The following is a 25,480-nucleotide window of genomic DNA, read 5'->3' on the forward strand; positions in this document are numbered from 1 at the left end:
ACCGCGGGTTTCACCGTCACCTGATTCGATCAACGCACTCGCATCAAGGATTTTACGAAATACAGAAATCAGCTTCAGCAAAGATTCTTCATTGAACCAACCATTTGTTTCAAGATTTTATAAATTATTGATTTCAAATTCTTTGAAGTTTAATAAAGATTAAACAGTAAATAAAAAATAAATAAATAAATAAATAAAAAAAAAGACTTACTTCATAAATTAATAAAAATATTTCTAAAGTTTCTAATTTATCTAAAAAATAATTAAAATCTCAATAATAATTTAATACTATAAAAAAAAACACTCATATATATATATATATATATATATATATATATATATATATATATACATATATATTATGTTTATGGGATCGGTTAATATTTTATTTTAAAAATATTTTTAAATTTTAAAAAATTTAATTAATATTATTCCATTTTTTTTTTAAAGTTTAAAAATATATTTATTACCATATTAAAAAAATATCAATAAAAATTTAAAAGCGACGCTTAAACTCGGCAGTAAAAAGATCATTTTCATAGCTCTTGTGCATAGATGTTCGAGGTAGATGTCCCTATACCCACCTCCTATTTTATTCTTCATCCTTACAAAAATTTACATTTATTTTTGCTACGTACGTACGTACGTATGTATGTATGTATGTCGGAATAAGGTGGGGTCGATGACGAAAAACCTCATATTCGTCTTCATCCCCATTTAGCTAACAGAGAATTTCCATCTCGTTAACGTGAATTTCAAAAAAAATTCAATATCACAAATTAAATAGATATCTCAATATAACCGAGCTAAGTGGGCAAAAACTGGAAAAGGGACTATGAAAATATCGTTGAAAAGTCGTTAACTAGTAATCATTGGCCCTTATTCCTCCTCCAAGACTATAGATAATATATATATATATATATATATATATATATATATATATATATATATATATACTTTGGAATTTGGAAAAATGACGAGAAGTCGTCCCAAGAGCTATGGTGACTTCTTGGCAGCTTCATCACGTGAACTCCCTTTGTCTCGTACTATCAAATCATATTATATATTTCAATTCTTACAAAATAGACATTTTTTAAGCACTCTTCGATAAATAAATTGACGTTCTTTCAGACCGACACACTCGAGTTCTTATTATTTATTAAAAAAAAAAATGTATTTTATTGATATAAGTAATAATAACGGTCTATTATTTTAAATATTTTTTTTAAAATCACTTAATTCATTTAAGTACCTCTAAATAATTTTTAAATTGTAAATAAATAAAAACTCTATTTAACACTTTCCCCCTTCTTTCTCCTCTTCCATTAACAGCCATGGCTTCTTTCTCTTCTCTTTCAATCCTCCTCCTCCTCCTCCTCCTACTTCATCCTCCTTCTCCGGCGGCTGCCCGGTCCGCCTCCCGGGAGTCACTGGAAATCATCATCGGCGGTGGTACCAAGAATCCGGACCCGAATCCAAAATATCCAACTCCAGCGCCGGAGTATCCACCGCCAACACCGAAGTATCCAACGCCGGCTCCGAAGTATCCGCCGCCAACACCGAAGTATCCACCACCGGCACCGAAGTATCCGCCGCCGCCGCCAGAGTTCGAGAATGAGCGGCTGAGAAAGGCGTATTTCGTGATACAGAGGCTGAGGAAGAAAATCACCGGCGGAAGGATGGACGTGGTGAAGACATGGAAGGGGAAAGACGTGTGCCGGTACAAAGGGTTCCGATGCGACCCTCTTCCGGTGGAGAAAGAGAGGGCTGTTTCTGCAGTGATGTTTAATGGCTTCAAATTTCAAGGTCCAGAGCTCTGTCTTGAAGGATTCATGGACGAATTGGACGATATCGCTGTGTTTCACGCCAATTCCAATTTCTTCCTCGGCCCAATCCCGAAGAAAATCAATCGCCAACGATTCTTCTATGAATTGGATCTCAGCAACAACAAGCTTCCAGGTTCGTAATTCTTTCAATTTCACTCAAATCCGTTCAATTCGATCGACAAGAACTCGAACAAATCTAGTAAAACTTAGAATTACTGATCTCCACAATGGTATGATATTCCCAAAAGGCTTTGAGAGATGCCAACAATCCTCTCCCTGAGGTCTATGGAGCCCTTGGACAGTCTCTCCTTAATCGAGGCTCAACTGCTTCTTTGGAGTCCTCGACAATTGAGGATTCTATTGACATAACTAAGTTAAGAACATGTTCTGATATCATGTTAGGAATAACGACTTTCCCAAAATGATATGATATTGTCTGGCGACTCTGTTGACATGGTTGAATTAAGGGCATGTCTCTATTGCTGTGTTAGGAATAATGATTCTCCAAAATGGTATGATATTGTCCGAAGACTCTGTTTACATGGTTAGATTAAGGGCATGACTTTGTTACCATGTTAGTAATAACGACTCTCTACAATGTTATGATATTGAGGACATACTTCTGATAACATAGAATAACGACTCTCCACAATGGTAGGATATAGTTCATTTTAAATATATGCTGTGGTGGGACTCCCTTCCAACAATTCTCAACATTTACAGGCGGGTTTCCGAACAATGTTCTAGGAGCTTCACTGTTGACATTCCTAGACCTCCGATTCAACAACTATTGCGGCCCTATTCCAAAGCAGCTCTTCAACTTAGATATAATCAGCGCGATTTACATAAACAACAACCAATTCAGCTCATCTCTGCCTAGCAATCTCGGCAGAACTCCGGCCAGGTTCCTTACCTTTGCCAACAACCAGTTCACCGGCCAAATTCCGAGGAGCATCGGCGACGCCAAGAAGACAATGGAAGAAATTGTGTTCTTCAACAACAAATTGGACGGGTACTTGCCGTGTGAGATCGGTAACTTGGAGAATGCTGTGCTGTTCGACGCCGGAAAGAATCGGCTCACCGGACCGATTCCGCTGTCGTTTGCTTGCTTGGCTAAGGCGGAGCTGTTGTACTTGGCGGACAACCAGTTGTACGGTCCGGTGCCGGAGGAGATCTGTAAATTGCCTAAACTCGGCAACTTCACATTGAGGAATAATTTCTTCACTAAGGTACAATGCTGACTTTTCCTTCTAATAATTTATTTTTTATTTTTTTAAAAAAATTTGAGAATAGAATTAAAATCTTAATGGTAACAAATTAATTATTTTTTAAATATTACACCCAAAATTAAAAATTTATAAATATATTTCCGTCTTATCTAAATAATTAGTTGAATTATGTTTAAATATTTATGATTTTATATTAGGTGGGACCTGCGTGCAAAAAATTGATAAAGAAAAAGATTTTAGACGTTTCGAACAACTGCATTCTCGGGCTTCCAAATCAGAGATGCGAAGAAGACTGTAAAGAGTTTGCATGTAGACCTAAAGACCATGGAGACGACAAGTCGTTCACGTACATTCCTTGCAAAAATAATTACTATCTGCATTCACACGTCTCGAAGCCTAGTGATAATGTAAACTATGTGTCGCCCAAGAGGACCTATGCTGCTCTTGCTCCCGACCCACAATAGTTTTTATTAATTTAATAAATAAACTTTTAATTGTATTAAGGGAAAAAAATATTATATACCCTTTTAATTGTAATATTATAAGGTTGGTGTTTTTTTTTAATATATAGTTTTAATCATAATATGATGAGGTAATGTGAGGAAGCATTACGTCATCATTCCCTCCTCATGCTGATCAAAATGGGCCAACATGAAAAAGATGGATTACATTTCCACAAATTCATTTATTTATTTTATTTATTTATTTATTTATTTTTATTTATTCATTTATATTAGTGAATTTACAAAACCACCCTTAAACGTACTTTTCTGTCACACTTGTAATTATAAAATTAGACCCTCGACGTTTGCAAGGGTTAGAATTTGCCCGACCTATAAGCTAAAGCTAAGAGAGAAATTGACTTCTAGCCACTAATGGCTTTGTTCCTTGTAAGAAGTCAACACCTGTCCATAGAAAGCTCGGTTTCCATTGCCAATGTTCAAAGTGTAAGACCCCAAACATAATGCTAATAGACTTTCCCTTGAAGTTTTAAAAGCGTGTCTAAAGGGAGAGGTTTCTACATCCTTATAAGAAATGTTTCATTCCCCTCTCCAACTAACTGAGATCTCACACCCAAACCGAAAACATCTACCACCCTCATAAGGAATGTTTCATTCCCCGCTCCAACTAAAGTGGGTTCGAAAGGAATCATGTACAAATCAAGCCCAAGATCAGCCCATATATTGACACAAATTTAAGTGCGTGTGGACAAAGATCTATATTGTGTTATATATGGTTATATCAAGCCCAAGCTCAGCATGCTCAAATGCTCATTGTGTTCTTCATATGTATACATATTTCTGGTTAAGGAATCACCACTTATTCATCTAATCCTGTAATTACTAAAACGGCATAGTGTTATAAGATAGTGATATGATAAGAAAATTCAGTACCTTTCTGTCTGGTCATTCTTGAACAAACCATTCAAATCCGAGACCTGATATCATCAAAGAAGGCCTTCAAATCAGAGAGAGATGATCCACCATCTTCAATGGCTTCCCTTGCCTGAATTCCAAGCGCTTCTGCTCTGCTTCTCATTCCTTCAGCTTCTTCCCCCACCATAACTCGGTTCACTGCCTTCTCGATCGCCTCGCTCGTTATCAAATCCTTCCCAGCTCTTCCCCAATGCATAGCTCCGACGCCGACTCCGATCTTTAGAACATCAGTTATCAGCTTCTCATTATAGAATTGTTCTGCAGAATTTGGCCATGTGACCATTGGCAACCCAGCAGTCACTCCTTCCAAAGCTGAATTCCAACCACAGTGAGTCACGAACCCGCCGATCGACCGGTGATCGAGAATCAGCACCTGTGGTGCCCAGCCTCTTATGATCAGCCCTTTCCCTTCAATTCTCTTCTCAAATCCTTCTGGCAGCCACTCTTCTTGATCATGAATCTCCTTCTTCACAACCCAAATGAAGCTTTGACCTGTAGCTTCAAGGCCCTTGGCAATTTCCAGCAGCTGGGAATTGGTTAAACTAGCAAGACTTCCAAAACTTACATAAAGAACCGAATTAGGGTTCTTCGAATCCAGCCATTTCAAGCAATCATGTTCATCAATGGATACAGAATCTCCCCTCTGGGCTTTATCTTCCTTAACATTACTGTACAGAGAAAGGGGGCCAATATGCCAAGCCTTTCTCCCCATAACATTCCTGTAATAATCAGCATACGCTGGCTCAAGCTCATAGAAACTATTGATGAGAAATCCATAACATCTGGATTCAACTTCTTTGCTCGCTCGATAAAGCTTAATGAAATCCGTTTCAACCTCTTCTTTCAAGAATCCCGGCACTTGACTACGAGTTAATTTGATTTCATGAGGCAAATTAGGGATTACAAAAGGTTGTAAATCAGAGGATACCTTATCGAAAGGGCGATTCGCGATTATACTCGCCGCCGCGCACAGAGAAAAGAAGCAAGTTCCATGAAATACAACCCTAAGAATCCCGTATTTTGCAGCTACGTCGGTCGTCCATGGAAAGAATGTATCGGCAACGAGGCAGTGAGGGCGATGCTGTTCGAGAATCCGATCAATTTCAGGCTCCAACATGGTGGTTGCCCTAAAAAACCTCTGGAACATATCCGGTGTCCTAGCCAAATCGAGACTCTCGCAACCGTCCGGCAATCCGACGGCCGCTGAGGGGAAATTTATGATGAGAAGCTCGATTTCGCGGCCTGGATGACCGGAGTTGTTGATCGATTTGGCTAGGCGTGTAGCGTTGAGAGGGGTTGTGATAATGGAGACATGGACACCGTGAGAAGCGAATAGTTTCGCCATGTCTATGGCGGGGATGGAGTGGCCCTGCGCCATGAAGGGGAAGAAGAAGATTCGGAGTTGGGTGTGTTTGGAATCCATTAGAGAGGAGAAACAGAGATTCGCAGAGATAGAAGCGGGAAAATCTGAGGAACTCTGTTGCTACGATCATGGAATTTAATACTGCAAATTGGTCGAGAAGGTGGAAGAATATTGGACCCCTTCGCTCCGATTCGTCAAGTCTCGCGCTGAAAATTGGTACCGCCGTTGCTATCAACGGTCTCCACCCGTTTCTTAATTGACTCAAATGTTCTGTTTCTAGAACCTCTTTAAATGTTACTCTTCACATAATTTTGTTTATTTAAAATTAGATTTTATTTCAAAAGTAGCCGTCAATTCTCCCCTCTTAATGGATTAGTTCCATCTAAAACTTGAGATAATGGGTACAATCTGAAAAAAGATTTAAATGTGGTTGTTAATGGAATAACTTCAACCATATTCGGAGGAGTTGGTATCAATTTATGTCTAATTGCTACCCATATAGTTTCTCTAACTATATTTTCTAATCAGCCAATCTAAATTGATCTTGTAACAGATGGGCACAGAACAAATCAAATTTGAATTTCTTTTTTTCGTACCATAAATTACATCTATTTTCGTCCAACCTTCTAATGAAATAATATTATTTTTTTTTCTTTTAATCATATAGGCATAATATTTTAAAGAGAAAATAAAAGTCAAAGCAAGAGTCAAAGAAGTTGATTGGATTTGGCTTGGATTCCCGACGACTTGGGTGACGTGGCGTGGTTCAATGACTCGGGACGACTTAGGTTTCAAAGTCCAGGTCAGAGTCAACCATGTACCCATTTTTTCTCGTCTCACGTCACATGTTTTTTGAAACTCTGGCAAAATCCTTACTTACTTCACACGCCATGGTGATGACCAATTTTACATTCATATTCCCTTGAAGAAGTTCATATTCCTCAATGATGCAGCATTTGACATTATTTCTTAACCCAGCCTGCAACCCTACCCTTATAATACTTGGTTTGCTTTAAATTTATACAAATTCTAACTCGATAAATCCGTTCGAAGTTGAAAACCCAATCTAAAAAAGTTCACGAACTAAAATAGATTCTATGATACGGGCTATTCCAAGTACCTAAGAAAGTTCAGAAACTAAAATAGGTTCTATGGTACGGGCTATTCTAAGTACTAGACACTCTCGTTTAAGTCTTAAGCTCGTTGATTGAATCTCACATTTACAGACGCCAGCTTACATCAGAACAAGATATCCTTAAAGCAGTAGAAAAATAATACTTGCAGATCATATTCAAAACGTAAAGGGAAATCTAAAGAATGAGGTTCCAACAAAAATGACCCAACTTAATAATGAAATCTAATAGCGGGTCGACCTGAAATGCTGGGGATACTCAAATATTGACATGGACCAACATTTCGTAGTTGGGAGATTGGGAAGAAGAATCTTAGAGCATCAATGAACTTCCATTTTTAAAGCTATAGTTTGCTTGAGGACGGAATCCACAACTTCAGGAACAACCCAACCATGTGTAAACTATAGGATACTATATTCATGATCTACAAACAATGCTAAGCTTTTGTGATACATGTTTACCTCGGAGCGCCACCAGCCAATGTTTCTAGAATTATGTCGACCCTTCCGCAGCACGTTTTATCTGCAATGCTGCTCTAACAACATTTCCCCTAGTAATGATGCCCACCTGAAACATGAAAACAGAAACAAATAAGATGGACAGCCATGACTGAGGGAGCTTTGAAAAGTTATTACACTTTTAAAGTAGAATGGAAAAGAAAAAGAAATATTACTACCAGCTTGCCATCTGCATTTACTACTGGCAATCGACGATATTTTGTTTCGAGCAACAACCTAAACAATTGAAAATTCAAGTTAGTTAAAACAATAGTTTCAAACTTCGGTAGCCACAGATTAACTTGTAAAAATGGGTAAACTCTTGATTCTGCAGTCTTTTCTCAAAAAAGTGTCATTTGAACGATGTTTTTGTTGAGGATTATTGGGAGTGAGTCCCACGTTGGTTAATTTAGTGGAAGATCGTGGGTTTATAAGTGAGGAATATTATCTCCATTGGTATGAGGCATTTTGGAGGAAGCCCAAAGCAAAGCCACGAGAGCTTATGCTCAAAGTGGACAATATCATACCATTGTGGAGAATCGTGATTTCTAACATGGTATTAGAGTCATGCCCTAAACTTAGCCATGTCAATAGAATTCTCAAATATCGAACAAAGAATTGTGAGCCTCGAAGGTGTAGTCAAAAGTGACTAAAGTGTCGAACAAAGGGTGTACTTTGTTCGAGGGCTTCAGAAAAAGGAGTCGAGCTCCATAATCCTCAGTACTTTGTTTGAGGGGAGGATTGTTGAGGATTATTGGGAGTGAGTCCCACCTTGGTTAATTTAGTCGAAGATCATGGTTGGGTTTATAATGGAGGAAGTTCGAAATAAAACGAAATACAAAAAGAATGAAGTTTACTCAACCCCCACACACGGTTGTGAGGAACAAGTGATGATTAAACAAAGTCACAGAGTAACATGGAAAAGATAGTCTTTTTTTTTTTTTTTTTTTTTTTTAAGAATGCACATAAAAAGTTTAATTAAATGAAATTATATAATTAAAAATTAAAATTGATTAAATATCTTGGTCGAAACATTGAAGAAGCTATGGAATATATAGATTCAGATTGAAAGATAATGCAGAAGAGAGAGATATAATAAGATTACCTGGCAGCATCTTCTAAATTTGAAGTTTCACGAACAACTAGTGGAGCAGGTGTCATCAGGTCGCCGATAACTTTACCATTTGTTTTACTGAGAAGTTTCTGTATCTCATTGAACGTCTGCCACCATATTCAGCAAACATACAGATTTATTTTTCATTTCAATAAACAAATGGTGGTGAACCACCGCTCCACATAATTCATGGTCATGATCATGTGACTGTTCTTTCTCCAAAGAAATTTACTTAATTAAGGGATGCCAATGCCAGAGCTAATTTCTGTGACTCTTCTTTCTCCAAAGAATTTTACTTAATCAAGAGGTGTCAATGGCAGAGCTAACTTCTGTGACTCTTTCTTCTTCAAAAGATTTTACTTAACAAGGGATGGGAGAGCTAATTTATGAGACTACATAGCTACTTCAATTTTAAAGCACTCTCCTCAAAATAATGTCAATAACAATATGCAAGTAACTATACATATCACGTTCTAAAGATAATTTTGCAGGTATATATGTTTTCTTGTAGCATGTTCGCGGCAAATCGGTGTTCCGTAAAGAACTTGAGCTGCTTACATGATCATTACAAACGAAAATAGCAGCAGAGTGCTACAATCAGATATATAGAAAATCTCATCAGTTTTTAAACCACAAATGAGTTGTAATGAAATGTAAAAATAAAAAGTAGTGAAAACGACATATTTTATTTTATTGAAAGCAAATACTCCAAAGATTAATCAGTAACTTTTATGAGTAAAAAAAATATATAAAAAGGAAATTTTTTTATGATTTGGGTTCAACTAATAGAAACCCAACCCAGACAGTTTGGTTGGATTTATTGGGTTTCTGAGTCAAAGCATTTTTTTTTAACATCAAATGTCTCCATAACAACAAAAACAAATAACCTGAAGATAAATGAGGGCATTGCTTACATACTTTCCACGAACTGTCCACATCAGGAAACAGATTAGTATCACTTTGAGTGCCACCTAATTTCCAAAAAAAAAGGGTGAAACATTATTGGGTAAGATGAGCAATGGAATAGATGGTTACAATAAAGTACAAAGAAAATGATTGACGAATTGTGACTGAACCTTTTTAGAAAAGTTGTGAGCATTAATGTCAATTTACATGCACCTCAAATAATCTTACCAGACAACAGTAAGATTGTACTTTATTTGGTTTTATATAGAGCTTATAAGATATTAAGTGGCCACTATAATTGATAATCTACAGCTAGATGAAAATAACATGATAAAAAAAGTAACAGCTAGACGAGAATAACACTATCAAAAAACACCATAATTGATCACATACAAACCACAAAACTTTGTTACTAGTCCACCCAACAAAAACAATTTGAATGAAGCACTTCAACATTTAGGAATCAATATAAGAAGGATGAATAAAGTACTAGTAATTTAATTAAAACTGAAAAGGACAGAAACCCAATTTCAACAGAAAAATGCGCGAGAATAATTCCTCAAGTAATGGTGATAATCAGAAGTTAAAATACCTGAAATCGAATCAAGTGCCAACAAGTCATAATCTGAGACAACCCCAACCTGCCACAGGAAGCAATTAATGTAAAGGCACTAAAATCATATAAACCAAATTATTATGATCAAGTAAGGCAGGTTATCAGCTTCAATAGCAGTATGGATTCTTGAAATCAAGTGCCTCTTAACATAAATGGACTAAACTTCCTGACATGGCTTAAGGGTAATACTTCGACCATAGATAGACATACACTCCAACCCCTCAAAAAAGAAATGAAAAATGTCAATAATATGTTTATTTATTTATTTTGTATGATTATCGGCGACAACAAACAGAAGATCCCTTCCCCAGTCCCCTCTACAACCATATCATCAGACTTTGGTAATTCACTTCCACAGTAAGTTGGCAGTTTCAATATAAAACTACGAGCGGAAAGAACAAAAAGATGGAAGGAAAAACTCTACCAAATTCCAATCTTCATCCACAACAGGAAAACCAGTTATTCTCTTTTCCACAAGGGTTTCTAACGCTGTGACCACAAAAGCAGATGAATTAAACAGTTATCATTAGCAATTATAATGAAAATAATTAAAATAAAAGCCCTAAATCAACCGCACCTTCATCAACTGTTGTTGTAGGTTTAACAACAAACAGATCCTCCTTTCTAGTCATAAAATCACCAACCGTATATGTTCCTCGTATCTAAAAATCATCATGATAAAATAAGAGCGAGATACAGACGGCCAAGCAGTAAGCAGAAGAATAAAACCGAGGCTAAAATAGCCATAGACAAGTTATTGCCCCACACTATTCCTCTCTAAAAGAATAATTATAAATAACCATAACATATATCATAGATCTAGCCAAAAATAGGATGAGATTGATAATTGTAAATAGTACTTACGAGCGTCGGCTTCCGTTCGATGTTCCACTCTAAAATTTTGCAGCATAAGCTTAGTCGAAGAGATTCGATGAATCGTTATAAAGGAGAAGTTTAATCTCTCGATTACTTCTCAGCCAAAATGGCATCAAATTTTTGCGGTTATGTTCATAGTTGTTCATATTGGACGAACATACAGATCATAATTAGGCGAAGATACGTGAAGGAATTCCAGAGGATGACATCCCGTTCATTACATTATGCTAAATTACATTAAACCGTCAATTAAAGTTTCATTTCCAGTACATAACCTAGAGACAAGCACGCCTCCCTGGAAATGAATAATAGAACAACTACAGCCAAAAGAAAGCGAGAAAGAAATGACAAACCGGAAAGGAGTTGAGGATGCCAGCTCCAGCGGAAGCGAGAACCAGAGGCAAGGGAGGTCCGGCGGAGTTTCGGTCGGAGATCTCAAACCTCTGCAACCTAGTGAGAGAATTAGACGAAGGAAGAGGCCGGCGACACAATTGCTGGCGCTGAGAGTTAGGAAGGTGGTGAGGATAAGCCCGCGCAAGAGCAAGCGCACAAGACAGAGAGATGGAGCTCATTTTGCTTACTGTTCGTCGAGTAACTGCGTTTTCGCCAATGGAAAAAACGAACACAGTAACCTGGGAAGAGAATAGTTGGAAGAATCAATAGCTGATCTACCGAACGGAAGAGAATTACAACCGGAAAAGTTGAAAATCAAAGCGGAATCGGAGAGTTAGGTTGCAATTAGCTTCCGTTCCGACTTCCGTATGAGCAAGCAGCACTTTCCCGAGAAGAAACGGGATAGCGGGAGAGGAAAATCCCCGTCTGGGGCGGCGGAGATATTTAACGACTTAGTGCGACTTTAATTGACAAAGAACGTGTGATGTCGGGCCTTTCAACTCCGTCCATTGGGTAAAACTCCGATTAACATGTATAATTAAAAAACAAATAAAATAAATAAATGGATTACGGATAAATTAATAAAAATAATCCTAAAATTTATAATTTCTCTAGTAAATATTTTTTATATTTTTTAAAATTTCCATAATACTCCTACAAAAAAATACTCTAACAATTTTATTTCAAAAACTTTAAAAAAAAAAATTGTTAATGCCGTTTAATTTTTTTATAATTTCAAAAACACTATTATTATTTGTTTCAGAGTTTTAAATTAATTCAAATATATTTTTATTAATTTAACCTAAATAAAATTCGATAGGGTTAATTAAATTAAATTAAAAAAACTCTCATTCTTTTTTAATTATCTTTATATAATGATCATTTTTTATAATTATAATTTTGGGTTAAATTATTAATAACAAGATTATTATAAATCTGAAAGTACACTTCGTATTTTATTAATTTATTTGTTTATAGCTCACGTGTATTGAAATTGGATTAATAATCAATAAAATTATAAAGTAGTGATAACGATGTAATAACTTACTTATTTCTTTAAAATAAATCTACTTAATTTGTATTTAGAAATATCTCAATAAACAAATAACAAAAATAATGGATTCCTTTTACATATAAAATAATATTATTAGATTAAATAAAAACTATAATATTTTTGTTTTTTTTTTTTTTGAAAATACCTTTTTTTAACTTAAAAAAAATATTTAAAAAATATCACTAATTTTGATTTCAGTAAGATTCTTAATTAAAAAAAATTAAAAAACACATTTAAACTAAAAAAAATAGTTTCACTTTAAAAAACACTCGTAACATTAAAAAAAAAAAAAAAAAATTATAAAATGTTTGGTTGTCCATATATTGATAATAATTATTTTTTGAATTTTTATTTTCAATGATATTAAAACTAATATTTTTAAAACATAATATTAACGGTTAGAAAAATTTTAAATTATTAAAAAGTTGAAGTGTAAGAATGTTATTAAAATTAGTTAAAAAAAAATATTTAAAAAACAATGGAAAAGACCATTTTAATCTTATTCAAAGTCTTTTTTTTTTTTTTTTGTGAAACTTAAAATTGATTTAAATTTCTAAAAGAAATATATATTAATTCTCACTATAAATTTGGAAATATAACTGCCTTGCGTGAAATTTGTTATTAATTAATTAAAAAAAAAACAAAAATAGGATAATTACAGAAGAAAAAGAAAACAATATTTACAGATATTTATTATTTATTTATTTATTTATATTTAAAAAAACTGATTCTTTATTCTTCCGGAAGACCGTCACTGCCAACTGAAAAAGTTACAGTTACCGGTTACCTACGGATTCCCGACTTGACCTCGTCAGATGGGCCCACAGAAAGTTAAGATGGACGGTTGAGATTTCGCGTATAGATTTATCTCTAGGGTTTACCCGTAACTGCCTACATATATAAGGTCTCGCGCCTTCCTCTTCTTCCTCCTTTTTTAGTGCAGTTTTATCTGCCCTCCAAACCCTCGCGTCTTTTTTGTTTCGACTCTGTCTCCGTCGTTTATACGTCACGCGCCGCTCATTTTCCGGCGCTTACTCATCCCTTCATTCGGATCCTTCCGATTATCTATCCGGTCCTTGTCCTTCCTCCTCCTCTTTCTTCACTATCATTCTCTTCCAGAAAAATCAAAACAATTATTCGTTTTAGGAGTAGGGAGATTTTTCCGTCGGGGCTGTTTATTTTTGGTTCAATATCTAATATCTTAAGGGTTTTGGTTATCCTCCCCGGTTGTTCGTTGCGTTTTGCTGGCCTTTTTTGAGTGTCTGAAGAATCGCCGTTCACTGATTCCTTCTTAGGGTTTGTGTCTGAATAACAAAAGGAGAGGGAAGTGAGGAGAGAAAAAAGGGCACGAAAACTAATTATTGAATTTTTTTTGGAAAGTAGAGAAAGTATTTCGAGTATGGCGGCTCAGGTGCAAGCTCAGCCTCAAAATTCCATTTCCGGCATCAATCCGGCGGGAAATGGTGGTGCAAATTTTGTGACTACTTCTTTGTATGTCGGAGATCTGGACCCGAATGTCACGGATTCACAGCTCTATGATATATTTAATCAGTTGGGTCAGGTGGTTTCGGTTCGGGTTTGCCGAGACTTAACGACCCGGCGATCTCTCGGCTATGGTTATGTCAACTACAGCAACCCACAAGATGGTCAGTGTGACTTCACTTTTTTTCGCTTCTATTTCGTGTTTAATGTGCTTTGTTTATTTTCTTAAGCTCAATTTTAGCGACGAACATTTCTTAGCTGATTTGGCCGATTGCTTGGGCTGGTATAATGCTGAGATGAATTCTAAATTTTAGGATGGTTCATGCATATTAATTCATAGATGTATCGAGAGAATTTAGTCCTACCAATCCCATAAAAGAAAAGCTTGTAGCAATTTGATACAAATCGGGGAAATTAGTGTCATCTAGGAGAATAACAATTATAAAAGATTGGGTGGTTAAAATAATGCATACTGTCTGATGGCCATTTCTGTCTACAAGACGTGAAAAAACCTGTTTGTTTTATCATTTCGAGAACTAAAACATGGGCTGTCGGACTGAGAGATGCTGAATATCATTTTATTGCATTTTGATGTTTGGTCTTTAGAATATCAATATTGTTTTCTATGGCTATGACGTACTTCTGTTGAAAAATGATCAATAAAGGTATTGCATGAATACACCATATGTTCTATAGATGTGCCTTCTAGTTCCAACAATTTTATTAAGGTAGCTACCAGCAAGGACAGATGATGGTTTAGGCAAGGATTAAAATATTGATATTGGATTAAAATTAGTTATTAAGTTCTTTTTACTTCCAAAATAAATTATTGATCTCACTGTTAATATGCATATGTAGGTACAGATATATGTGTTGTACGAGTATTTATACTTGATAGTCCTTAATTTCAGTTTGTACTCCCTGATTTATGTCATAACGACAGACATTATAATCCTTGGATCTAGGCTAGTTTTTTAGCCTTGTGTAGCATGTGTATCTTAAATTGATGATTGCTAGTTTCATTCTTAGGTAGGTCTGGAAATGTTACGTTAATATGCATATTTTATTATTCAAGTGAACTTAAACCAATAACTTGGAAGGTTGAGTTGTTGGACATGTCTACATATATGGACGGATTGTTATGTTCTAGTGTTTGCTTATTTTAGACAAACATTGTGTAAATTCTTCAATGGGTAAGATTTTGGGACGTAACAATTTGGAACAAATTTTATAGGACTTTAGTTCTTTTTCATTTGAATGCAAAATTTTATTACAAACCATCATGTGATTCAAACAAAGATCATAGATTCTGGAACTTCATCTTGATCTCATTAAACATTAAATGCACACCATGCTAGCTAATGTAATCATTTTTTTCTTGAACAGCTGCAAGAGCATTGGATGTGCTGAACTTTTCCCCACTAAATGGAAAACCTATTAGAGTTATGTATTCTCACCGTGACCCAAGCATTCGCAAAAGTGGGGCTGGAAATATATTTATCAAGGTATCTCTATTTTTCATGTTTTATTCCCACCTTTTTGTTTATTTCATGTTCATTTATTCAAATTGCTTACTCGATTTTGTTATGAGTTAACTTTTGCATTTTAATTTTACAGAATTTAGAAAAAGCAATTGACCATAAAGCTCTACATGTTTTTCATGTTTTATTCATACCTTTTTGTTTATTACATGTCCATTTATTCAAATTGATTACTCGATTTTGTTATGAGTTAAACTTTTACATTTTAATTTTACAGAATTTAGACAAAGCAATTGACCATAAAGCTCTACATGATACATTTTCGGCATTTGGTAGTATCCTGTCTTGCAAAGTGGCTTTAGATTCCTCTGGCCAGTCAAAAGGCTATGGTTTTGTGCAATTTGACAATGAGGATTCTGCTCTGAAAGCTATTGAGAAGTTGAACGGTATGCTGTTGAATGATAAGCAAGTTTATGTAGGACCCTTTCTTCGTAAACAAGAAAGAGATAGTTCTGTTGGCAAATCCAAATTTAACAATGTGTTTGTGAAGAATCTTTCTGAGACAACTACGGAAGAAGATTTGAACAAGGTTTTTTCTGAATTTGGGACAATCACCAGTATCGTTGTGATGAGGGATGCTGATGGCAAATCAAAATGCTTTGGATTTGTGAATTTTGAAAATGCTGACGATGCTGCTAGGGCAGTTGATGCCCTCAATGGAAATGTATTTGATGATAAGGAGTGGTATGTTGGGAGAGCACAGAAAAAATCTGAAAGAGAAGTAGAATTAAAGAACCGGTTTGAACAAACCATGAAAGAGGCAGCTGACAAGTACCAGGGGGCAAACTTGTACATTAAAAATTTAGATGATAGCATTAGTGATGATAAGCTTAAGGAGGTTTTTGCTCCGTTTGGCACTATCACCTCGTGCAAGGTTGTAATTTTATTCAAGTGTTATTATGTACATTGTCTTTTGGTTTAGGCCTTTCGTGGGTATAGTATTTTGGTTATTTTGTGTGTTTCAGGTCATGCGTGACCCCAATGGTGTGAGCAGAGGTTCTGGATTTGTTGCATTTTCAACCCCTGAAGAGGCATCTAGAGCTGTGAGTTGATGTGCTGTTTTCTAATATATGATTTATTATCTATTTAGAAACACCCCTACTCACAATTGATTTAATTGCTGTGCTTTTTTCCATATATGCCTGTGATTAATGATGCAAGTATATGGAATGATTGTAATGGTTCATTGGTATAATTGACAGCTTATGGAGATGAATGGCAAAATAATTGTTAGCAAACCATTGTATGTAGCACTTGCACAGAGGAAAGAAGATAGAAGGGCCAGATTGCAGGTTCTTTTTCTTATGTTTTCATACTTTTACTTGGCACTGCCATTGTAACATCATTTGTCATAATTTGGCCTCGGGGACATACTACCTTCTAAGTCGCCAGGCTTGGTTTCTTTCCGTTTTTTTATTTTATTATTTTATTATTTTGTCAAACATTATGATTTTGACTATGTTGTATAGGCTCAGTTCTCTCAAATACGACCCGTTCCCATGGCTGCTTCAGTTGCCCCTCGGATGCCAATCTATCCCCCTGGTGGTCCAGGTATCGGACAGCAAATGTTTTATGGTCAAGGTCCTCCTACAATGATTCCTTCCCAAGTAACTACTTTTACCAGACACTTTTTGTTGGCATTTTAATTCCGTATTCTTTACCTTTTAGTTCTAGTGAATCAGTGGTAAAATTGTATTGAAGTTCTTATTTACACGTTCATCCTTATTCTATCTTGCCTTCCGAAAGGCATAGTGTCATTATGAGAGCCACATTCTCGATTATTGTTCAGTTTGTTTTACGGGTATCATTTTTGCCAGGGTGGCTTTGGTTATCAGCAGCAGCTTGTTCCTGGTATAAGGCCCGGTGGAGGTCCAATGCCAAATTTCTTTGTCCCAATGGTTCAACAGGGTCAGCAAGGGCCGCGTCCTGGTGGCAGACGTGCAGGAGCTGTCCAGCAAACCCAGCAGCCTGTTCCAATGATGCAACAACAGGTTGATGATTTTTCTTTCCATCTTTCTTCCTCTGTTGTGGGCTTTTCATGTTATTTAAATCGTCTGTTTTGGTTGGTTCAATGGATGATAGATGTTGCCTAGAGGAGGACGTGTCTATCGCTATCCCCCAGGAAGAGGTCTGCCTGATGTTCCTATGCCTGGTGTTGCTGGAGGCATGTTTTCTGTTCCATATGACATGGGTGGTATGCCGTTGCGTGATGCATCCCTCTCCTCTCAACCTGTCCCTGTAGGTGCTCTGGCATCTGCTTTGGCAAATGCTACTCCAGACCAACAGAGAACAGTAAGCATTTTCTATATTATAAACGGAAGATTTCAGTACTATCCATATGAATTTGAACATGAATCATTACTTAACTGGATTGCTTGTGATTATAAATATATAGATGCTGGGGGAGAATCTTTACCCGCTTGTGGAACAATTGGAGCCAGACAACGCAGCCAAGGTAACTGGAATGCTTCTTGAGATGGACCAGACTGAGGTCTTGCATTTACTCGAGTCCCCGGAGGCTTTGAAGGCGAAAGTAGCTGAGGCTATGGAGGTTTTGAGGAATGTAGCTGCTGCAACACAGCAGCAGCAAGCAGGCAATGCAGCAGCTGATCAGCTAGCCTCTCTGTCGCTGACCGAGAACCTCGTGTCGTGAGTTGGTTGGTTTGGTTGGGGTTGTGTTCATAAGGCTTCCTGATTCATGAATGAATGAAAACATGTAGTAGTTGTGTGCGATACGATCGACTCGTTGTTTATTTGTGGAGACCATGGTTTTTTCCCTCAAAACTCCTGAAGACTGCTGACAGTTTCTTTGTTTTTTTCCCCTTCTTTTTAGTTCTGCTTTGATGGTACACTTTTTTCCTTAGGTTGAAGGTTTTATTATTTTCTCTTTTGACATTAATCCGGATAGTCATTTTTTTTAATTCATCTTTCTTGTGTTCTTTTCTTTCATATCATTATATGATCTCTTTGTTGATTTGGAAAATGCACAATCATGATGTTACTATGTCGAGGCCTTTTGACCGCTCTCGGTAGATGCCTCGTGCTCTTTTACTCTTGAATTTACTTGAAATTTTTTTATCAAAGTTTAGGGACTAAAAGGAATTTTTAACCTAGCAAAAACTTTTTTTGGTCTCGTTTTATAATATAGGTTATTATGAATATGCTTGTTATGGATAGGTTATTATGAATACGCTTTAGCACCATAATAATATGTGGAATGTGTTTGTAATACCCTAGTAACATGTTTATCCAATTATCTAACAAAAATCAATTTTTAAATTTTTTTTAATTATCAATTTTTTTTATTATATGTCAATTTATTTTTATTCACATTAGTTTTAATAAACAAGCAAATTCTCAACTTTAATTATAACTCAATTAAGTAAGTTAAAATATTCTCAAGCAAAAAAGGTTGAAAAATAATTAATATTGCAAGTAAAATAATAAATAAAACATTTTATAAATTAATATCAAAAGCATTTTATTAATTCAACAAATTGGATCCTAAAAATAAAAAATGTATAATTTTCAAGAGGTCAAAGAAAAAAAAAAAAAAAAAAACAATACGGTGCGTTTTGAATGTTTGGGGTTCTGTTGTAATTAGTGATAAACTGAGGGGATATTTCGAAACTTATAAACCCTAACGAGGGAATCATATATAAATGCTTTAGCAGGTTTTGCCCCAGGCCTGAACGTTCTGATTTAAATTTGGGGCTTTCACTCCGGCAGCTTTCTGAAGCCCTAGCAATGGCGGCTCCGATCGAATCGGTGCAATGTTTCGGACGCAAGAAGACGGCGGTGGCCGTCACCTACTGCAAACGCGGCAGGGGTTTGATTAAGATCAATGGCTGTCCAATCGAGCTTGTTGAGCCAGAGATCTTGCGCTTCAAGGCCTACGAGCCAATCCTCCTCCTTGGACGTCACCGTTTCTCTGGTGTCGATATGCGCATCAGAGTGAAGGGTGGAGGTCACACCTCGCAGATCTACGCCATCCGTCAGAGTATTGCCAAGGCTCTTGTTGCCTTCTACCAGAAGTACGTGGATGAGCAGAGCAAGAAGGAGATTAAAGACATTCTGGTTAGGTATGATAGGACTTTGCTTGTCGCTGATCCTAGGCGCTGTGAGCCCAAGAAGTTTGGTGGTCGTGGTGCTCGTGCTAGGTTCCAGAAATCATACCGTTGATCGAAGAGTACTAGGGAAGCATCGGGGAAAGGCGTTAGTCGGTAATGATAATTTGTTTTTTGTTTCTGAGTTCACATTGCTTCGAAGACATCAAAATTATTCTTCAGTCTATTCTCTAGTATAAGTATTTGGATTTGTAAGACTTGATTTTCCGTTGTTATTACGATAATTGCAATCAAAATGCTTTTTGAAACATCGTGAATTATCCGCCAATTGTTTCTGTTTGTGTTAGATTATAGTGCAGAAAACTGACCATACTTATCGATTAATTATCATTTTTACGAGATGGGTTCTTGTTGAAGATGATCATATAGCTATTGGGCAAACCAGTTATTATACTTAGATAGTGCCTCGAAATATTGTGATTTAGCATTAGTCTATTCTACTCCGGCAGACTTTCCTTGAAATCATCAGTCCTTTTCTTCATTATTCACTTGATATCCATTCATCTTCAATGAGTGTCTCCCTGTAGAACATGGGTTGTTGATGCATTGTCCTTTGCTGTGGCTGAAAATTGTAAACCTTGGTGCTAATTGCTCTGCTAAACTCTGTGAACTTAGGCTCCCCAAGTGGCGACAAGTTCTGGTTCTTGTCTGGCATTGCTTATTGGTCTGAACTCCGCCATAATTGATGGAATTGATGTTTCAAATGCTTGATTGATGATAATAAGCATTAAAAGGTGCTTGACTTGTGAGTTCATCGTGTAGTTTAGGTTTAATAAGTTTGTGTTTAGTACCTAGGTTGCTCATTCTAGGTTTTGCTAAAAGGCTTCAAGAACTGCCCTTCATCTACATAATGAAAAGAACAAAAAAAAAAAAGAAAAAAAAAATGTTTATTCATTGACTTGTTGAGATCGCTTATAGTAAAGTAAATTACAGGATTAGTGTCTAATAGATTCTTGGACTTTTAATTTTGTGTGTTAAGTGTCGATACGAATTAACTCTTTTCATTGGGTAAAGAGCATCGTCTGTAAAACACTTTTATAGCCAACTTCTTAATCCTGCCTAATTTTGTGCTCATTGGTTGTCGTGGTTGAGATCTCTTTTGGTAATTTCACAGCTCGACCTTCATCATGGTTACTCTCTTTTGGTAATTTCACAGCTCGACCTTCATCATGATTACTCTAGCTAACGGTGGTTGGGTTTGATGAATCTATATGTAGCAAAAAAATTTACCCATTTTAAATAAGTTAAAATTCTGTATTATTAATATGAAATATTTAAAATTCTGTATTATTAATATGAAATTCATATATTTTGTTTATGTTATTTTTATTGATATATGGAAATCAATTTTGATTGAAATAATAGATAGAAATATATAAAATTAAATAATTTGTAAATTAATTTAGCGCATGAAAGTATTGGTTTTTTAATTTTCTTTTTCTTGATATTCACAAATATTATCTTTTTTTAGGAAAACAAAAATAAAAATTTATTAATGTACGGAAGTAAATATTATCTTTTACTTCGTCATTATATAGAACAAAGAGATTAATTATTGGTGTAGATTTATGTAGTTAGCTCTTTTATATGATTAAATAAATATAAAAAGTAAATAAAAAGTAATTAGATAGCATGAATTGAGCCTCGTCTCTATCATATATGTCTCGACTAGTTAAGTTATGTTTGAATCGACAATTTTTGTCATCTAAGAAAATTGTACGTAGTGTAATTCAAATTAAAAATTATAAAAGAATGTACACGTAGACCGGCCTAAATTTTAATGAAATTTCAATAAGGTTAATGAATAAATATTAAGCTAAAAAGAGAGACATTGATATCAATACTTAAGCAATCTTCCAAATAAAATGTGAGATCTATTAAAACTACGAACTAATAAAAGAAACCGTGGGAGAAAGAAATCCAACGGAACTGTATAATAAACTTCTTATATGTCTTAAGCCGGATATTGAAATGATGGGAGAAAGAAACGAAAACCCAATTGAATTGTCTAATAAACTTCAAAAACTGATATACTTAGCTTTAGCTATCATATATTCAAAAAATTGGTTCGTAAATAATTTAAGCAAACATTCAACTGATTAAGATATATATTCTTGATCAAGTTGTTGTCGAGGGATGGTCTCGATAAGAACTAGGAATATGAAAATACTTCTCGGGTCTTGCTCTCTCTACTCTACCAAAAGCCTTATTTTCAGTTGTTCCATAAAATTCCAAAGAAAACCAACCAGATAAAATGTGAACTGTAATCACTCTATTCCATTGCCTATTCAACATCCTGAGCACTGTCATTTTCAACGATACAGTCTATATCTCCTGCAAACAGCTGCTTAAATACTCTGATTTTTTTTGCTTTGGCAGTCAAAAGCACCACTTTTCTTAGAGCAGCAAGTTATACAGTTACTAAGCAGATGTCAGCAAGGACAATATCTGGTTTTGGGAAGAGGTTGAGATCTCATGTGGATGGAAGAGATAAACAAGTGCCCGCGAGAATGTCTGGGCTCTGAAGGGGGTGGATTGTGAGATCCCACGTCGGTTGGGGAGGAGGACGAAACATTAGTTACAAAGGTGTGGAAACCTCTTCCTAGCAAACGCATTTTAAAAACCTTGAGGGGAAGTTCAAAGAAGACAATATTTACTAGCGGTGGGGTTGGACGTGGACGGTTACAAACTCCAACTTAGTTGGGCTGAGAATGTAATACCATAACCAAGGTTATACTAAGCATTCGAGAAAGGGTTGATTGTCTCTTAAAACTACTTCCAAAATATGCCTGTCCCTAATATCTTGATCATTTCCTAACAGGATACAACCATAATTGAATTCAGAATCAAGCAAAAGGCTATGAGAAAGCAGATAAGTGACAAGAATTGAGCACAACACATCAGAAGAAATGATACTCCACCTTTCTAATCCAGCCCCATGAACAGTCACTGTTAGGAGTCGAGAATTCATTGTTCTCAAATGGTGACAGAGAAAACTAGTTAAACCCAATGTAGGATGATGTATTTGGTTTCTTTCAAGTCAAACATGAGACAAGCATCTCTATGAAATTTCAGCTTTCATAGAGCTAAAAACTACGCATTTTTGTGCTGAGAAAAACAACAAATGAATAAGGACCCAAGGAAAATCCTACAATGAAGAAGGAACGATGAAATTTTCAGGTACAATCAAATGTCACTCCAACTTCAGACTGATTTGTAAGGAAGCATACACAAAAGGGATGATTTGTAAGGAAGCATACACAAAAGGGATGGTCGGGTCTGGCGCTAGCATATATTGTCCTCTTTGGTCTCCCTTCTGGGCTTCCACTCAAGGTTTTAAAACGCGTATGCTAGAGAGAGGTTTCCACACCCTTATAAAGAATGCTTCGGTCTCTTCCCTAACTAATGTGGGATCTCACAATCCACCTCCTTCGGGGTCCAGCGTCCTTCGAGACCCAGCCTCCTCGCTGGCACATCACTCGGTGTCTGACTCTGATACCGTTTGTAACGGTCCAAGTCCACCGCTAGCAAATATTGTCCTCTTTGGACTTTCCTTGTTGGGCTTCCCCTCAAAGTTTTAAAACGCGTCTGCTAGGGAGAGGTTTCCACACCTTTATAAAGAATGCTTCGTTCTCCTCCTCAACTCAACTACAATAGACAGTACAAGATATACAACAATGAGAACTTGGCTATTCCATGTCTCCTTGTGGTTTTTCTTTTGTGGTCAGTGATAGGAAACAGAGAGCCAGGTAGAAGGCTTCAGTCTCCAAATATCAGAGACTTTAGCCCACTTTTTCTTTTTTGATAATCATACGAGCAATAGCTAATTCTAGACATAAAACTCAGAAAATGAGACCAGTTTTGTCCAAAGGGAAAGGAAATGACAAATAAAAAGCAGAACATCCAAAGCTTAGAAGAAGAACGCGTTGTTATAATAATTTGTAAAAGAATCGTCAATTACCTACAACAGTAATTGTTGAATGGAGCTGGATGAGCTGCCTTCAATAAATATCCTAAGAGATGAAATCTCTTTCAAATGATCTGTACTTATTCCACCAATCAACTGGATTCTTGAGCTTGAAATTTTAAGTGTGAAGCTCTCTAGCTCTCAGAGCCAAGGCTTTCTGTATCATAGAAGCCTTCTCATCAGGTGAATCCTCATTCAATCCAATACCAACATACTGAGAGCTATGATTGAGTGAAGCTAAGCTCTCCCATTCATCAGCCATGGCAGTAAAATCCTCCCTCATCAACAAAGCATTGTGAAGAATTGAGCAAGCACCAATGTATGCAACAGCAGTTTTGAATTCCTCATGCATTGGTTGGCTCAAAACTCCCCAATTTCTCAAACTAATGATGGCTTTCAGAGCTGGAATGCACATCAATCGATGAGCTTCATTGAAACTCTCTTCAGTTGACCCTGAAACAGCTCCTGCAAAAGGCACCATTAACCATGGAAGCAATGGATATTCGCCATGTCCAAATAAGTATTGATTCACAGCCATCCCATGAAGGTAAACAGGAGGAGAACCCAGTAGCCTTCCTTCTTCAATGTCTTTAAACAGCGTTGTGGACATAAGAACCGTCGAGTCGTCTTTATCGCCACGAAATCCTGCAACAATACTAAGGATTCGTGACGAGGAATCAACAACAAGTTGAGTAGCGATGCTATCTTCATAAAAATTGGTATTTCTAATGATCTTGAACCTTGTACAAGAAATCACGCCACAGCAATTCGGAAGCCCAGCAATATCTTCAAAGGCCGAGGATGTTAATTCAAGCTCACTGGGGCAAGGGAATTCAACCCAAAAGCGAAAATTAGTGCAGAGAACACGACACAATTGCTTAGCACAGAACCTCGCTACAGACTCCGAGACGCCAAATTGGTCCGAAATCGTCGAGAAATCGCAGCCAGTGGCCAGCCGGGACAAGCCAACACCGAGTCGAATCTCCGCGGAGAGATCAAGAGGCGAACCTACCGGGTCGCGACATTCGAGAAGCGGCTCGAGCAAACCAGAGAGCCATTCAAACGTCGAGGAGGTCATTCGAAAGTGATTCCTGAAAGAATCAGGACTCCGAGTCCGCAACAGATGGACTCGTCCACGGCCGCCGTCCTCACCACCGCTATCGGATGGCCCTAATTCAAGCAGCTCCGACGAATGCGTCCTCTTCCTCTTACGCGAAACGGAGAGAAACGAAAGGGATGCAGCAATTTGCTGGGAAAACAGGAAGTGATTGAAGAGAGGAAAGAGATTAGCATAGAAATTGGAATCAGATGAAGAATTGGACAAAAGGGAATGTGGGTTGGAGGAGGGGAAGAGTAGCAATAGCAGTAGGAGTAGTTGGGAGATCAAAGAAGAGAGTAAAGCAGCCAATTGCCGGGAATCCATTAATGGGTGACTGTCAGTTCGCAGTTACAGAGAATTGCAGCGTGGAGCGTCGGAATTGGGATTCGATTCTCTCGGGAATCGAGCAGAGCGCGAAGAACGGATTGGTGTTCGTTGTTTTGTCAGCGCCGGACGTGGAAGGCGTGAATCTTGTACAAATTACGCCATAGGAACACCTGGCGGCTTGCTCGGACTACGCTCTCCACTCTCGACTCTGTTTTTTTTTGGTTTCACGTGGCTTTCCAATTTCGTTCTTCATTTGGGATCCCAAATGCTTCCAAATCTCTCCCCCTTTGACCATCCTTCCAATTTAGGGTTCATGATTTTTTCCCCCAAATCAAACGCACCTTAATTTCAACCATTAACTCACCAAATTAAATGAAAATCTTCATGGATTTCTTACTTTATTGCGTTTATCTCTTACATTATCGTGTCGATATCCTTATTTACTGAACCACATATGTGATCGTGATCAGATTGAGAAGACTAACACGTAGCAC

At 36.7% G+C, this 25,480-nt stretch overlaps 6 protein-coding genes across 6 annotated transcripts; 3 read left to right on the top strand and 3 right to left on the bottom strand.

Annotated features, from left to right (window-relative positions):
- Window positions 1-1,310: 1,310 nt before the first annotated feature.
- On the top strand, window positions 1,311-3,619 carry LOC111779070 (uncharacterized protein At4g06744). The gene is made up of 3 exons (XM_023659167.2): window positions 1,311-1,959; window positions 2,550-3,055; window positions 3,253-3,619. Exons 1-3 carry the CDS (start codon window positions 1,335-1,337, stop codon window positions 3,517-3,519), a joined length of 1,398 nt encoding a protein of 465 aa, XP_023514935.2. The 5' UTR covers window positions 1,311-1,334; the 3' UTR covers window positions 3,520-3,619.
- Window positions 3,620-3,967: 348 nt separating this feature from the next.
- LOC111797245 (UDP-glucose flavonoid 3-O-glucosyltransferase 7) lies at window positions 3,968-6,224 on the bottom strand. The gene has a single exon (XM_023680204.2). It carries the CDS (start codon window positions 5,912-5,914, stop codon window positions 4,481-4,483), a length of 1,434 nt encoding a protein of 477 aa, XP_023535972.2. The 5' UTR covers window positions 5,915-6,224; the 3' UTR covers window positions 3,968-4,480.
- Window positions 6,225-7,109: 885 nt separating this feature from the next.
- Window positions 7,110-11,845, bottom strand: LOC111797256 (CBS domain-containing protein CBSX1, chloroplastic). The gene is made up of 8 exons (XM_023680214.2): window positions 11,350-11,845; window positions 10,698-10,782; window positions 10,545-10,609; window positions 10,097-10,145; window positions 9,517-9,569; window positions 8,590-8,705; window positions 7,664-7,721; window positions 7,110-7,554 (listed from the first exon to the last, which is right to left on the bottom strand). The coding sequence occupies exons 1-8, from the start codon at window positions 11,566-11,568 to the stop codon at window positions 7,480-7,482; spliced, it is 720 nt and encodes a 239-aa protein (XP_023535982.1). The 5' UTR covers window positions 11,569-11,845; the 3' UTR covers window positions 7,110-7,479.
- Window positions 11,846-13,365: 1,520 nt separating this feature from the next.
- Window positions 13,366-18,415, top strand: LOC111797237 (polyadenylate-binding protein 2). The gene is made up of 9 exons (XM_023680194.2): window positions 13,366-14,089; window positions 15,312-15,430; window positions 15,684-16,340; window positions 16,432-16,509; window positions 16,669-16,758; window positions 16,936-17,073; window positions 17,284-17,457; window positions 17,549-17,758; window positions 17,862-18,415. Exons 1-9 carry the CDS (start codon window positions 13,843-13,845, stop codon window positions 18,117-18,119), a joined length of 1,971 nt encoding a protein of 656 aa, XP_023535962.1. The 5' UTR covers window positions 13,366-13,842; the 3' UTR covers window positions 18,120-18,415.
- Window positions 18,416-19,136: 721 nt separating this feature from the next.
- Window positions 19,137-19,841, top strand: LOC111797265 (small ribosomal subunit protein uS9). The gene has a single exon (XM_023680226.2). The coding sequence runs from the start codon at window positions 19,214-19,216 to the stop codon at window positions 19,646-19,648; it is 435 nt and encodes a 144-aa protein (XP_023535994.1). The 5' UTR covers window positions 19,137-19,213; the 3' UTR covers window positions 19,649-19,841.
- Window positions 19,842-23,503: 3,662 nt separating this feature from the next.
- On the bottom strand, window positions 23,504-25,321 carry LOC111797275 (protein ALP1-like). The gene has a single exon (XM_087126138.1). It carries the CDS (start codon window positions 24,981-24,983, stop codon window positions 23,679-23,681), a length of 1,305 nt encoding a protein of 434 aa, XP_086982264.1. The 5' UTR covers window positions 24,984-25,321; the 3' UTR covers window positions 23,504-23,678.
- Between the last annotated feature and the right edge of the window lie 159 nt (window positions 25,322-25,480).

This window comes from Cucurbita pepo, chromosome 1, assembly GCF_057944985.1.
Source record: "Cucurbita pepo subsp. pepo isolate OVF chromosome 1, ASM5794498v1, whole genome shotgun sequence".
NCBI lineage: Eukaryota > Viridiplantae > Streptophyta > Magnoliopsida > Cucurbitales > Cucurbitaceae > Cucurbita > Cucurbita pepo.

Coding starts and splice junctions, on each gene's coding strand:
- LOC111779070 (XM_023659167.2), top strand. CDS start 1,335: ATGGCTTCTTTCTCTTCTCTTTCAATCCTCCTCCTCCTCCTCCTCCTA. Junction 1,960..2,549: donor CAGCAACAACAAGCTTCCAG/GTTCGTAATTCT, acceptor CAACATTTACAG/GCGGGTTTCCGAACAATGTT. Junction 3,056..3,252: donor GGAATAATTTCTTCACTAAG/GTACAATGCTGA, acceptor ATTTTATATTAG/GTGGGACCTGCGTGCAAAAA.
- LOC111797245 (XM_023680204.2), bottom strand. CDS start 5,914: ATGGATTCCAAACACACCCAACTCCGAATCTTCTTCTTCCCCTTCATG.
- LOC111797256 (XM_023680214.2), bottom strand. CDS start 11,568: ATGAGCTCCATCTCTCTGTCTTGTGCGCTTGCTCTTGCGCGGGCTTAT. Junction 10,610..10,697: donor TACAACAACAGTTGATGAAG/GTGCGGTTGATT, acceptor TTGTGGTCACAG/CGTTAGAAACCCTTGTGGAA. Junction 8,706..9,516: donor ATGTGGACAGTTCGTGGAAA/GTATGTAAGCAA, acceptor ATATGGTGGCAG/ACGTTCAATGAGATACAGAA.
- LOC111797237 (XM_023680194.2), top strand. CDS start 13,843: ATGGCGGCTCAGGTGCAAGCTCAGCCTCAAAATTCCATTTCCGGCATC. Junction 16,341..16,431: donor GCACTATCACCTCGTGCAAG/GTTGTAATTTTA, acceptor TGTGTGTTTCAG/GTCATGCGTGACCCCAATGG. Junction 16,510..16,668: donor CTGAAGAGGCATCTAGAGCT/GTGAGTTGATGT, acceptor TATAATTGACAG/CTTATGGAGATGAATGGCAA.
- LOC111797265 (XM_023680226.2), top strand. CDS start 19,214: ATGGCGGCTCCGATCGAATCGGTGCAATGTTTCGGACGCAAGAAGACG.
- LOC111797275 (XM_087126138.1), bottom strand. CDS start 24,983: ATGGATTCCCGGCAATTGGCTGCTTTACTCTCTTCTTTGATCTCCCAA.